General features: G+C 42.0%; 1 protein-coding gene across 3 annotated transcripts; it reads right to left on the reverse strand.

The window, feature by feature from the left end:
- Positions 1–394: 394 nt before the first annotated feature.
- On the reverse strand, positions 395–11,696 carry LOC148041923 (ATP-dependent 6-phosphofructokinase 6-like). Of its 3 annotated transcripts, none has more exons than XM_087684055.1 (16): positions 11,148–11,696; positions 10,225–10,271; positions 10,091–10,130; positions 9,909–9,974; positions 9,642–9,779; positions 8,094–8,252; positions 3,225–3,278; positions 3,034–3,102; positions 2,815–2,944; positions 2,239–2,279; positions 1,889–2,113; positions 1,751–1,799; positions 1,452–1,606; positions 1,122–1,301; positions 908–959; positions 395–774 (listed from the first exon to the last, which is right to left on the reverse strand). In XM_087684055.1, exons 1-16 carry the CDS (start codon positions 11,502–11,504, stop codon positions 668–670), a joined length of 1,869 nt encoding a protein of 622 aa, XP_087540181.1. In that variant the 5' UTR covers positions 11,505–11,696; the 3' UTR covers positions 395–667. The 3 variants fall into 3 exon arrangements, 2 of the variants coding, with proteins under 2 accessions (XP_087540181.1, XP_087540190.1); XR_015691755.1 differs by having other exon boundaries at positions 688–774; positions 1,064–1,301; positions 11,148–11,694; XM_087684064.1 differs by lacking the exon at positions 395–774 and having other exon boundaries at positions 899–959; positions 1,064–1,301; positions 11,148–11,695.
- Between the last annotated feature and the right edge of the window lie 2,429 nt (positions 11,697–14,125).

The following is a 14,125-nucleotide window of genomic DNA, read 5'->3' on the forward strand; positions in this document are numbered from 1 at the left end:
ATTAGGAAGATGATCCCAACAAGAACAAGCTCCATTATTCCTTTGGCTTCCGATATGCCAACACAGCTCCTGCCTTGCTCTCTCAGCTAATATTTCAAAGGGAGGCACCCTTGTAGACCCACGGGGGTGTTTCTTCTCAAGAAAAGAAGGAAATACTGAGATTCTTGCTACTTAATCAGTAACACTACTATTGAATCATTGTGTGCCAACTTTAAGATAACTACCACCAAAGGTGCTCTAACTTTCTGATTAATTGCAAATTTTTGTATGTACATGTGGCTATCATCATGTGTTGAGCATATTTTGATAGGACTAAGCCTTATACTCCCCCCAACTGAGTGATACCTGTTAGAAGCCACACTGAAATTCCTGCCTTGTTGAGAGAGTTAAAATATAATCACTAAAATGTTGGATCAGCATCCCATTCCTTGCAATCTAATGTAGGACAATCAAAGTCACATGTTAAACTTATCATGGCCAGCTTCAAATTTTGCTAATTATTATTCATGTCAATAATCTGATGCGACCAAAACATGCTCAGAAACAATGAGGGTGTCATTACATACACTGACTCTTTGTACAAGAGCACAAACCATTGGGTAAAGCTGCAAAGTTTTGAAGGCAATGCAGGTCTAACTAAGGTCTTTGCTGGTCAATATGAGTATGATTACAGTAAGCTGCAAAATTTTTCTAAAATCTCATGAATTTTCCTCCACAATCCAACTCTCCAGCCAAGTAAATGAGAATTCAACCCCGCCGCAGTTCTTCGAGGTACTGAATAGCATGTACAGGACACTAGCTTAATGAAAGACTTGTCTGAAATCCACTGCTGCATGTATTCGTCAAGGCCAACCTTGCAGCAGAAAGCAAAACCCATAAATGGACCGCCATGCAGAAGTACATTTACCTTGATCAAAACCAAATGGGGTTGAACTAAGAATTGACAAAAATATCCATCTCTGTCAGCAACCAAAGCATAGGTGAAAATCTGTCAGAACACTCTATGCATCAGTGCAATAAACATCAGCAAGGATGGAAAATGCTACTCGTTTATATTCCAGACTTGGTTATCAATCTCATTAGGCTTTTTCCTCCTCTTTGGACTCCGTGACTGAAGTAACCTCAGGCTCTGCTGCTTTCAAAGCAAATCCATTTGTACTTTGAGGGGATGAGTTTGCTGAAGCGTCTGTTTCCTTCTTAATTTTATCGGCATCTATAAAAGCAGGCTGGTTGGTAGATGAGAGAAGCCGTGCCCACATTCGATCAGATATATTCACGCGATTTTGTTTTTCAGTTACTCTCTGCACAAAGAACCAACTTATGCATTACAGCCTGCACAAGCCGGTTGCATTATAACATGCATTGAACAGCAACAACTAGTGTTCCATCTCATCTGCATTAACTTTAGATCTTTGGTGCAAGTAGCTAGAAGGCAATCAACTACACTTTACCGATATCGGAATGTATGCATGTCGACCATTCACAGGTCCAACTGTGAAACCAGTGTACCCAGCCATTGCTCCATGAATTCCACTTTGAGCCAGTAAAGTACAATACACATTATCTGCTGCATTGCTAGGGATGGCACGAATCATGTATGTTGGATCTGTTACAAAAACCAACAATTAAACATGCATTTTATTCTGCTCAAAATTTCCCTGCATCCACTAGCACAAACTCTTCATTCGGGCTGCTAGTACTTTTTCACATTTCTACCAAGGATTGATTAAATTGTATGAGAGTAGCTTACCAATGTACTTCAAATTCAAGACTTCCTTTTTGGTAACAAGAAAGTGATTCTGCATTTGTAACATTCAAGATTCAATTTGTAGAAAGTTGGAATTATTTTCAGCAGACAAGAAAAACTAGGAAGCCCCTAACTAATTACCTTTAGTTTCTGTGAAAGCCACATGCCAATATCAAGCAGCAGTTGGTTCCCAGATGCATCACGTGCATATGAATTCTCCATGCTTTTTGCAACGAGTTCTTGGCCTGCCCCTTCTGCTACAACTATCACCATGTGTCCACTTTCCCGCAGACGTTTTTCTACAAATTCATAGAGACCACCTTCACCTTCTAAATAGAAAGGCACCTCAGGTATCAAGCATAGATCCTGCATGAAGGAAAGTCATTTACAGCAGCCCCATTAAACAGTAAATGCTTATGTTGCAATGCATTTGCAACACTGAATTGATGCACTTTTTCAGCACACTAACAACAGTCAAACCAAATGCTCACCACATCACGACTTGCGAGAGTTGCATACATTGCAATATAGCCTGTAATAAGATGGATGTTTCCCATTTGATACTCAGATGGTAACGTGAATAAACAAAGGATAAAAAGCACGGAAAACTGTAAAGTTTAGTCCAATTTATGATCATTTCAAAAAGGAAAAGATTCCCACATCAATCATCGAAGTTATCGTTAGCTTTGAACGTTGAGTTCCCAACATATGAAATCACTAGAATAAAGGACTTTCTTTGACTTAAAAACAACCCCAAACCAGTCCACACTCCCTCCACACTTATACATGTTCATATTCTTATATATAAATGAAAGCACCAGAGAGAGGTAGGTGCACACACATGCACACATCCAAAGTCCAAGGTGCATTCTAAAGGCAGTGAAAGACAGTACACTTCATGCCACTATTCAAATCTTTCAGCAAGGTGGACGTGGAAACATGAGTCTGTAATTTATAAAACTAGGCCTGTGTTCAAATTTAAACGTATGAATGTGCAACCTGTTGAAACAGTGGAATTTTAACAAGCATGCGTGATGTCATGGAAGGTGGAAAGGAAGTGAACTCACCACTGTATCGGCCCATCAACTTTACAAGACCAATACCATTTTGCACGCTCTCTGATTCTGTATGAGCAGCATTAATAGCTCTTTGAGCCTCTTCGACAGCAGTATCAAAACCAAAAGATCTATCAATCACCTGGAAAATGTAAATTATCTTATATCACAATCTAAGTTTGCACAAAGCTACATAAGGCTATGAAAATCCCATTTATAGATGAGACATACAGCAATGTCATTGTCAATCGTCTTGGGTATTCCAGTCACAGCAACCTTCAAGCCTCGCCTTCTAACTTCCTGCACATAAATGGCCAACAAAGTCATAAACCAATCTCAAACAGGATCAAAATAGAGTATAACACAGAGAAAACAAGCCTAGTCAGATTGGATGAATCCGTAACGCATTGATATACCCTTACCTCATATATTACAGCTGCACCTTTCTGAGTTCCATCACCCCCAATAATGTAAACCTGTAACACAAGCCATGAAAGAAACGTGTCAGTTTCAAGACCACACCCTCTGCACATGCAAATATCAGCTATAGTCACTCCACAAATGGAGGAAATTAAAGAGTATATGAATGCCAAATGAACAAGCACTATGATCCTTCCAAATGGAAGACCTCTACGTGCAAGAAGAGCAAATTCTCTCTTTGTCCTTGGTACAAATGAGCTGCCTCATAAACTTACTAACCACACAGTGTACATAAAGAGGGGTCATGGATTTTGAGGAATCGATAGGTCATAGGAAGCTTGGGGTATCCCTTTCTTTGATACCCGTTCTTCTCATAACGTCCCAGCACCTTGGAAAAGATATAAACTAATTGTTTTGGGAGAAGATGCCCTAACTCCATCTAGTCAATGCTGAGGCAGAAGGAATTCAGAAGGACAATTAATAGCCTTGAGGAGATGAAGATCTCATTAACAAAGGTAGCCACTGATTTTGTGTTTCTCATGAGTATTGCAAACAATGGGTTGAGAGTAGTTGTGTAACATGTCCATCTGTTATCTTCAGGAGACGTCTTAGCAGGCCATCGGATGTGATGTCTAGAAAGCTCCGCCCGGCAGTCCCATGGAATGTTATAGGATTTGCGATCTATGACTTTCCGTATCTGCCACATAGTGGAAGTATTCTGGCCATTCCCACTTAGGACGGTGTACAAAGGATGGGAGCAAATGGATAGGAACCTAGTGATGATGAACTCCTAGATAATCAAGAGTAAGTCCTCAATGCCACATGAGAGAGTTAGGGCAAAGATGAGAGCACCACCTATCGTGGCTAAAGCCCTTTTCCAAATAGTCATTTTTATGCACAAGCTTTGGAGCCTTCTAAGACAAAGATACTCTATACTAGCTCTAGAGTCATCTAGACAGCTAGCATTGCGGGGTGACACTAATTGCTAATACACTCGTACAAACACATGGCTACAACTACATGGGCTACATATGGACCACCTTAGCCTCTATTGTACAGCTTGGATTCCCCTTTCTTAGAGCTCATTCAAGAGGACCTCAATATGATCATGAGCCTGGTCAAAATTATCCAGCTACACACAGCCATGACTTGGATGACACCTACCATGATCCAAAGACAAAGATAGCTTTCTACAGAAACCATCTTCTACATTTATCCCTTGATGGTCTTGTGAGCCAACCAAGATAGATGGGCATGCACCTATCCCATGGAGTATAGTGTGCCATTGGTCAACTATGCACATCCTCACACTAGTTGCGAATAGAGACTAGTCACTATGGAGCAAATTCCCTTCCCTTGCTAACTTTGCGAGCTTGAGCCAAAGACTAGAAACACTAAGTGTACTATTAGATCAAAGGATACTTCCACTACCTGTTTCAAGAGGGATTCAAACTGTTGAGAAACGCTTCACCCGCATTTTGAGTTTTTTGCATTTCTGCGTTTTGCATTTAGGGTTTGCAACCCCAATAAGGAATGCCATCCTAGATTGACTATGCCTATTTATAGGCCACTCTCTCATTCATTCCTCACGGCTAATTCATTCAATCCGTCACCTCTTCTCTCCACCCTCTCCATTACCCTCACACCCCTTCAGAAGGACATTGCGATTCGTGGTTCGTGGCTGTCATCATCATCTTCCTTGTGCTACGGCATCCTTGTTCCCTTGTATCACATTCACTCCATGATTCGGAACTTCATCATTCCATTCATCAGAGTTTCTTCTCTCTTCTCTTCTCTTCTTCATGTTTGCCGAGTTCACTTCGTGTTCCTTCCCGCAAACCCTACTGTCTCACTGGTACGTCATCTTTTGACATGGTATCAGAGCTGGATGTGCTCACCTATCAGCAAAGATCCTCCACTCTAGTGAAGGCAAAGACCGGTGGCAGGTTCGGCATCCACTTCTCTTCTTCTTCCGCTGCATCCAAATCTCGTTTTTGCAGATTTCAGGTGTTTCAGCTTGCTGCCCACACCTCGTTCGCAGAGGACATCTCAGCCAAAGCTGTCCATTGCTTCCATCAGTTGGGCCTGATTTCCAACCCTCTTCACACTGTTCGGAGTTGATTTCAGCACACTGACTGCTGCTACTGGTTTTTCCTGCGTTTTCAGTCTTTCTCTCTCCTGCAGGCTGTCCTGCCTATGTTTTTAGTCTTTCTCTCACCTACTATCTGCGTTTTTAGTCTTTCTCTCTCCTCACCTGTGTTTTTCTACTGGTTGCAACCTCTTACTACTGGTCCTATCCTCCTCCCACTGGTAGCTCACTTCCAGCCCTTCCACTACCCTCCCACCCCTTGAGGCGGACATTGCGGTTCGTACTTCACACTGCCCTCACATCTCTTAAGGCAGACATTGCGGTTCGTGGTTCATGGTGGCTGACCTCTTCCTTCTTTAGCAAGGCACACTAGTATCCATGGGTTTTTTACCAACAGATGACCAAACTACTAGGTGCTCCTAGTGTGGCATCACTTGACACACCACCGATGCTTACCAACTTCGACCTTTGCTCCCCACCCCCCCGGAGTATATGCGTCTTCCACCAGGCACTCCTTGTGCCATCTCTCCTTTCTGGGCCACAGAGATCGTTCTACATTGGCTATCAAAGTACTATGCTCAAGGCAATAAGACGCATCCGATGTGCACTAAATCCTTTCGAGCACATGGAGGATCAATTGGCGCTACGACCTCCTGGAGATCGTCGCAATGCCAACGGCAATCTTCTCCCACTTATTTTCAAGTACAGTGGCTTCCACGACCTACGGATCTGTAGTCCGCTCCATCGAGAGACAGTGATTGTTTGATATCGTCTCCTCCTTCGAGAGACAGTGGCTGCTCGACTCCTTCCTCTTCTTCGGCTACCCAGTTTGCTCTACTGAGAGAGAGTGATTGTTGCCTACCTCTTGCTGATTCTGAGCCCTGACTTTCCCCACCCTCAACTACTCAGGTTTGAGAGGCTACCTTTAGGAGCTCTTCGGCACCCCGAATACCTTCTTCGGCACAACAGCGGCACTTCCTTCGTCATCAGATATTTTGAAGTCCGTGATCCATGAGTTTTTAAATTCCCTCTCTACTTCAGCAGGGGATTCAGAGAGGGATATTATTTATTTACCCTCAGAGGGGGCATCTACTTCTTTGACTTCAGCGGGGGCCCCTCCACCTCCCACCTTAGAGGGGGAATCTACTCCACATGAAGTTCTTCACTTATCCTCTACTTTCTTGGGGTGGCTGTCTTCGACCAGTCATCTCTTCTACTGATACCCAGGATCTAGAGGGTCTATCTAAATCGAGCCCCTTGGGTCTTCAGTAACGACTTGGTGGCTAGGCCTTTGTATTCCTTCCAGTATGGAGTCACGGAGCTAGTGGCTTCTCTCCCAAGGTTGAGTTTCCGGTTCTACAGCTCATCCAGTCTCCTAACTATCTTCAAAGGTCTCCTTTCAGGTGGTATTCTCAAATTACAGGATGGATCTTCTTTGTCACTTGGTCAGCATGGAGCCACCTCCCGAGATTGAGTACGGGCATATTCTTATGGTTCTCGGCACCACACAAAGTCCAACATTCCTCCTATGCATTGCATGTTTCCATCATCTTTGTACTAGGACACTTGGGCAAGTGAACAATTTCCCCACGAGGGACACTGTCCAAGTGGCACCTGCTACATGAGCATTCTTTAGCATGTAGCATTGCATCTCCACCTCACTCTTCTCTTGTTCCCCTTTTTGGGCATGAGAGGGGGTGTTGAAAAACCCTTCACCCGTAGTTTGCGTTTTGCGTTTAGGGTTTGCAGCCCCAAAAAGAAGCGCCATCCTAGACTGACTATGCCTATTTATAGGCCACTCTCTCATTCATTCCTCACAACTGATTCATTCAGTCCGTCACCTCTTCTCTCCACCCTCTCCACTACCCTCACACCCCTTCAGGAGGACATTGCGGTTCATGGTTCGTGGCTGTCATCATCATCTTCCTTGTGCTACGGCACCCTTGTTCCCTTGTATCACATTCACTCCATGATTCGAAACTTCATCATTCCATTCATCAGAGTTTCTTCTCTCTTCTCTTCTCTTCTCCATGTTTGCCGAGTTCGCTCTGTGTTCCTCTCCGCAAACCCTACTGTCTCGCCGGTACGTCATCTTTTGACACAAACCACTATCTAGGGTGAGAATTTCCCGAATCAACGCTGCCTTGGACTCTTCCTCTTGGAGCTACGCCAACATTGAGACCACCTCTTATAATCATGAGGGAAGCACTTTGAAGATACATGACAGCACACCCTTCCTAACTTTTGCAGAGCCGCAACTACATTTGACATTCTAGAGCATACTTTGGATCGAATTATGATTCCACCGCACAGAGTCACCTTAGACAAAGCCACTAAGATGCAACGCACATCACACATAGCCTGCCAATCCACAACTTAACTCGAGGCACACCATCAAAGGATACAAACTATATTGACATGCCATCAAGCAACTCTACCTCGACGCTTTAGCTTTACCCATGTTGGAAACCATGCATACATACATACATACATACCCGTGCATGCATGTGTGTCGAAGCCTCACCTGGGGGGGGATGCCATCACAAATATACTAGCATCCCTCTATTGGAACCCTATGTAGATCTTTTTAGATGGTAGGAAAGCCAAGCACTCTTAGATATACTAACATCTCTCTATTGGAACTCTATGTTGGATCTTTTAGATGGTAGGAAAGCGAAGCACTCTTGTGCACATATATGAATCGATTCTCTTGTTTATTGTGTGTGTGTGTGTGTGTGTGTGTGTGTGTGTGTGTGTGTGTGTGTTCATACTCTCTAATTACCTGGTTTATTCCTCGGTCCTCGATACTACTAACAATTTTTGAAGTGTCATGCCCACCACGTGAGGTCCCAAGAACAGTCCCTCCACGCTTGTGTATATCATTCACAATTTTGGGGTTTAGAGGAACAGTGTTTCGAGCATAGAATCCTCGATAACCACCCTGCAACCAACAGCCCAAGACAGAGCAACAATGTATTTTTAAGTTAGTAACTTCTAATTACCAAGAAAGAGGATGCAAATCAGATCCAATGACGAAATTTCTCTTTGTATACTAAGAAAATAGTAGCACTGTCAAAGATAAAATTAAAATAACCAAACAACTCAAGAAGGAATACTTTGTAACCCTGTTTTAATCTTGATGATGCATACAAAGGATTTTGAGGAGCTGGATCAAATTATATGCAGTATTAATAAGCTAAGATAAAAAAGTGATGAAGTCTCCAAAGAGGGCTAACTCAACAAAGCTTGATCACCATCATGCACTGATGAGTCACCCTAGAGGTGGTGTCTTTCAAAAAGCGCAGTAATACACACTCTTATGGGTTCAACTGGTTGCAGACAATGCTATAGTCATGCCCTTGTGAGGAGTTTGCATGATATATATTGCTTGCAAAGTGGATGCAGGAGATTGTCATCATATCCTTACCCCCCAAGAAAAGTTCTCTCTCAAGTAATGCTCTTGATCAGGGACAGCCAGTTGTGGCTTCTTTGAAAGGCTTGTACACTTGTCGTACTTGAGCGAATAAGTAATGCAGAGGTGAAGCTGAGTAACTGATCAGGATGGGTGTTAGTCCCATTTCTCACCCTCTACCACAGCATGCACTAAAGAAGAAGAAGAAGAAAATAATAATATACACTGCCCACTAAGTGCCTCCTCAAAAGGGGCATCTATTTTCGTGCATGATGGATGGCATGAGCCCCACCACAGCTCTTGGATTTTTGGTCTGTATTCTACCAATATAAAGTGAGATTTGAAAAAATATACTAGGCAGCATACAGCAGTCATACACACGTGACACAGGTTAGATATGGACAAGACAAGTCACCAGATACCGTATTTGTTAGTTCTTTATTGTTAATGCAAGAAAGTTATGCAGTAAAATCTAACTTCCAAAGATATCTGCATCCCAAATAACACAAGTTGAAAAATGCCAGGTTGTATGCAACAAAATGGACAGCATGAGCCAACTCACAGCTCATAGATTGGTTTTGGTACTCTGCCCATTTACAGTGTGACTCAAACAACCAAAAGTTAATCACATAGCGAAACAAGATATGTTAAGCAGCAAGCAGCAATCATAGAGGAGTGAAAACTAGCTAAAACAGGTTAGGCGTAGATGAGATAAATGAACCAAATACCCTGTCCAATTACTCCTGTTTCTTTATACGAAATTCCATAATATTACGCAGCAAAATCGAATTACTGAACATTTTTGCACCCTAGATGACATGAGGGGGAGAATGTTACATTATGTTGTGCATAACTATTAAGCATGCTGTAATTTTTAAACAACGTTCAACAAACCAACCAAACAATGGCAAATTTTACCTCAATGCCAATGATATCCCGTACTCCATATTGATTCCACAATCCACACACAATTTCACGAATGACAGTGTTCAGTCCAGGACACAATCCTCCGCAGGTAACTACACAAGCTCTCACTTCCTCTGGTTTGAAATAAACCTAATCCAAACACATCCACAAATAATAAATGTCAAGTTGGTAAGCCAAGTTCAGTACAAAAAGGAGTTTACGTAAACTTGGTCATGTATGAACCAAAATACCAAGGAGAAAAACTTTATAGGGATTAACCTTTTCCCTGGGACCTGCACGTCGAAAGTGGACCCCATCTCCGGGATGATGTAATGGCACCACCACCTTAAAAACAAAGGCAATAAAAAGATCATTCATTCTAGTGAATCATCATTCTCATTTGCTAATTTCTTCTAGAAATCTAAAATCCGATTCATTTGACCAGAACTCTGGTCACTCACGTTTTTCGCCACAACATCATCATGGTCGACAAAGTAATGTCTGCATCACGTTTAAACAAACTGTTTAAAAAGGAAGCCAAAAGAGAGTCTGTCTAGACCATAATATCAAGCAAAGGTAAAGGCATTCTTATCACCTTCCTGTCGCATAAGCAGGATTGTAATTGAGAGGACTATGATATGTCTGCATCAACATCAACAAACTTGGATTACCTTTTGCTGCAACAATGAAAGGTGTTCCATGTTTCCTCAAAAAGAGAATGTTTCAATACCACACCTTTTAGGTTGAAAATGTGAATGCATAACGTACATTTTCACATGAATTTTCAACCTCCCAAAGACATAACAAATGATATTAGAAAGAGGAGAAGTTAATAAAATGGTCAAGATCTTAGCAGGAAAATTTGGTAATCGAACAACAAACCTTTCAATAGAGCAAGCAAATGAGCATACCAAGAATGCTAAGGTATCACAAGCTCATTGAATATCAAGTCAACCCTGAACAATCCCCGGGCTCGGCAGTTCACATTGGCATTTTTCAGATAATAGTAACATTTTAATAGTTCACAAAGATGGGGCAGAAGCTCAAGGTCAGATGGGCTGTCTGGTATTGTCCTACGGAAAGGTGGCACTCCTGAACCTAGGAACAATATCAATAGAAATCAATTGATTTTTTGGGCCCTTTTGACGATGTCAACTGCTGCATATGCTGATCTGCTTGAAATATTGTCATCCAAGCCCAGATGATGAAAACCATTCTATGCCTTGGATAATTGTATAGTTGCGTGCAGCTAATTACACTTGCATACTAGAATCAGTTGACTTGACATTAGCACGACTAAGGAGCCTAATATAGATAGGACCGGCCTATAATCCATATGCCTCGCGCTTTCCTGTGTGGACATAAGCTGCTTTGCTAAACCCATGTTCTAACGGATCATTTGTTGGATCGCTAGATCAGGAGTCTCAAACTGAGCTCTTATAACTTCAAATTAATTGCAGCCATAATTCTGACAGGTGAAAAAAATGTTACTTGGATACAGGGGGCATGTGATCATACAGGCAAATCAGGGAGCCAATCAGTGAGGTGGGGGACATCTTCGAGGATCGCCTTTCCATGCCTTATTATTTTCATCTGCGTGGCTGCTGCTGCTGCTGCTCCATCCGTGTCGACAGAGGCCTGAATGTTGTGGGGTCTGCTGCGCTTTCTCGACGCGCGGCCGAGGGGACGTTGCTGGGATTGCACCTGGATCCATTCCTGAGGAAGATATGTTCTCAGGCCCTGCTTCCTCTGCAGGATCCATCCATGGGGGGAGAACGAGGACGAGGAGGAGATCGAAGTGGGAGGTGGCAATTGCAAGGGATCGTCGGAGGAGAAGAAGAGGGAATGGGGCCTGACCAAGGAGAGGGAAGCCATGATCAATTTTGTCTCTGCAACAGGGGAAGGGCTCAGATCATGAGATGGGCGATGGTTAGATGGCGATCATATATATAATCACAGACACAGAAAGAGGACACGTTTGGCGATGCAGAGGGAAAATCGTGTTTCCAGGCGCGAGTGTGTCTTAGGTTTGCTCGCCCCCTGCTTCTTCTTCTTCTTCTAGCCTTCTTCTGGCACACCACTTGTATGTCTGAAGAGGTCTTCTTTTTCAGGTGTGTGTCCCCACACAAACCCTCGAGCAAAAGCGTTTCCATGGTGTGTCCCCCACACGCGTTTACTTCACACAAAAGCTCTTTTTTTTTTTAATAATGTGGTGTTATTATTTATATTGAATTAATTTTTTTAAAAACTCTTCTTTTGACCTTTTGTGTGTCCCCACACATGTTTGCTTAGAGCCGGGTCGCCCCGCAGTGAGCCGCACCAATCACCTCTAAGTGCTTGCTCCACCCACCCCAAGGTCACACTGCAAGGTAAACCGTGAGAGGATATTTAATAAATGACTTAATTATAGCAACTTCTGCATGGTTCTAGGGAAAAAGAAAAAGGGAGCAACAACTGATTGGCTCCAAGTCTATCCGCCTTCTCCAATCAACCAATCGAAGAATCTGGTTGTAATTTACCTTGCTAACCCGCTACTAGTACCTTGTCTTTCACAAGTGCTAGCAAGGTGCACTCACCTTGCTAAACCTTGGTGCAACCAAGGGTAAGCAGGGGGAGTGGCAACAAACTCCCCCTTCTAACCCTTGGTGCAACCTGGCTCTTACACAAAAGCTCTTCTCTTTCATATGTGTGTTCCTAGTCAAATGTTTTGTCTAGTGGCGCTCATCTAACCCAACACAAACGATAAAGTTCCATAAGGAAAAAAAATGTAGTACTTTATCTATTTTACATGAAGGTAATATTATTTAGACAGGCGGCTAGGTGCATTTGCGAGTGGGCTGCATGTTTGCGTGCAAGTGAGAGAACATCGTGCCACATGGCAATTAAGGAGGTTTTGGAGGGGTGGCTCCATGTGTGCCACATGCCCCCCCACCCCCTGTAAGAAATCCTCATGATAGCTATAGAGGAATTTAACAAGCCTTGGTTTTGAAGATTAGTCCTTGGGTGGAGAACCCTTGAGGGATTTTGCCCTTAAGAGAAGAATATGGAAAATTCTACCTTTCAAAGGAAGAGTTACATTTCAAAAAAATTCCAAGGTACCCTACTTAAGTTGGTGAAATGAAAAGTATGTTTGAATTTTTCCCTTCAAAAGATTATGTAAGGTAACTCTACCTTTCAAAGAGAGTCGCTTTTTTAAAAAAAATTCAAAGCTACCCTACTTAACTTATTGCAATGAAAAGTATATTTGAATTTCCCCCTTCTAGCGATTGCAGAACCCTTCAAAACCAAGGGCTAAAGGCAAAGGGTAAGGGGGCTAACTATAGAACACCTAAGAAAAAATATGTATTTTTTTTGGGGGGGTGTTGGGATTTCACATTTTGTAGTTTTTTTTAGATTTGAATATATGAGCATGTAGGGGATATTAAGAGGAATTGAATGAGTCCAATATTGAATTTTTTTTAATTTTAAAATATTTTATGTACTTTTAAGAACCGAAGCAAGATTTTCTGTGCCCCAAGTGTTTACTTTTTAGCACCCGTTTCGCAATTGGCTCCCTAACCCTGTAGGTTTCTATCACACCCCCCCCCCCCCCTCCAATTGCAGTTTCGATTTCCAAGAAGCTCCGAGTAGGCACCCATTGACTCCCTTCATCATTTTCTTGATATCAAAAGTGGTCAAAGGAGGAGGGAAGAAAACTTGAGTGGACACACAAAAGCATATGTCACATGCCACCTCACAATGAAGTTTCAATGCCCTAAAAGTTTCCATGGAGTTTCAATGGCCTAGAAGCTTCATATTTGTCCATTGACTCTCTAGATGGTGTCCTTCACATCCCTCACTACTACCACCAAGCAATAACATATGTTGAACTTTACAATACTCTTCGTATGTGATCCCTAGATTTACAAGTGCTATTAAGGTCACAGCACATACTATGTGCATGCTCAAACGTCTTACGCTTATCTTTTGGAAAGCACGCTTTACTTATTTGTAAGACACACCACACATCTCATACAAAAGTTCTTAAAATTCTAGAGTGGTCATTTTCAAAACCAGAAGATGCTACAAGGAAAATGAAAGTATGTGCTACTTTCGATGCAACTTTTGAACATGTCCATGAACACAATATCATTTTTACAAGCATTTTAAAAATTTCAATAGATGTTGCACTTTCATAATAAAAATTGTCAACATTATTCCCAAATAAGAATATGCTTATTGTTACAAGAATATGCTTACTATCATCAAGAAAATAAAGTGATAAAAATCACAATGGCATGCCTTAAAAGTTATGAGAGCTAGAATAAAGTAACTTGAATCACACAATAATAGTATGTGTATGATGTAGTGTTTAGTAACCTATAGGAAAATACATTTGTTCTAAATCGAATCACACAACAATGGCATGTGTATGATGTAGTGTTTAGCAACATATAGGAAAATACATTTGTTCTCAAACAAATCGTATTAGTTACTAATAAAATGCAATTATTCTT

Source organism: Lygodium microphyllum, chromosome 1 (genome assembly GCF_053477565.2).
Source record: "Lygodium microphyllum isolate KBCC chromosome 1, Lygodium_microphyllum_v1.1.10, whole genome shotgun sequence".
In the NCBI taxonomy this organism is placed as follows: Eukaryota; Viridiplantae; Streptophyta; class Polypodiopsida; order Schizaeales; family Lygodiaceae; genus Lygodium; species Lygodium microphyllum.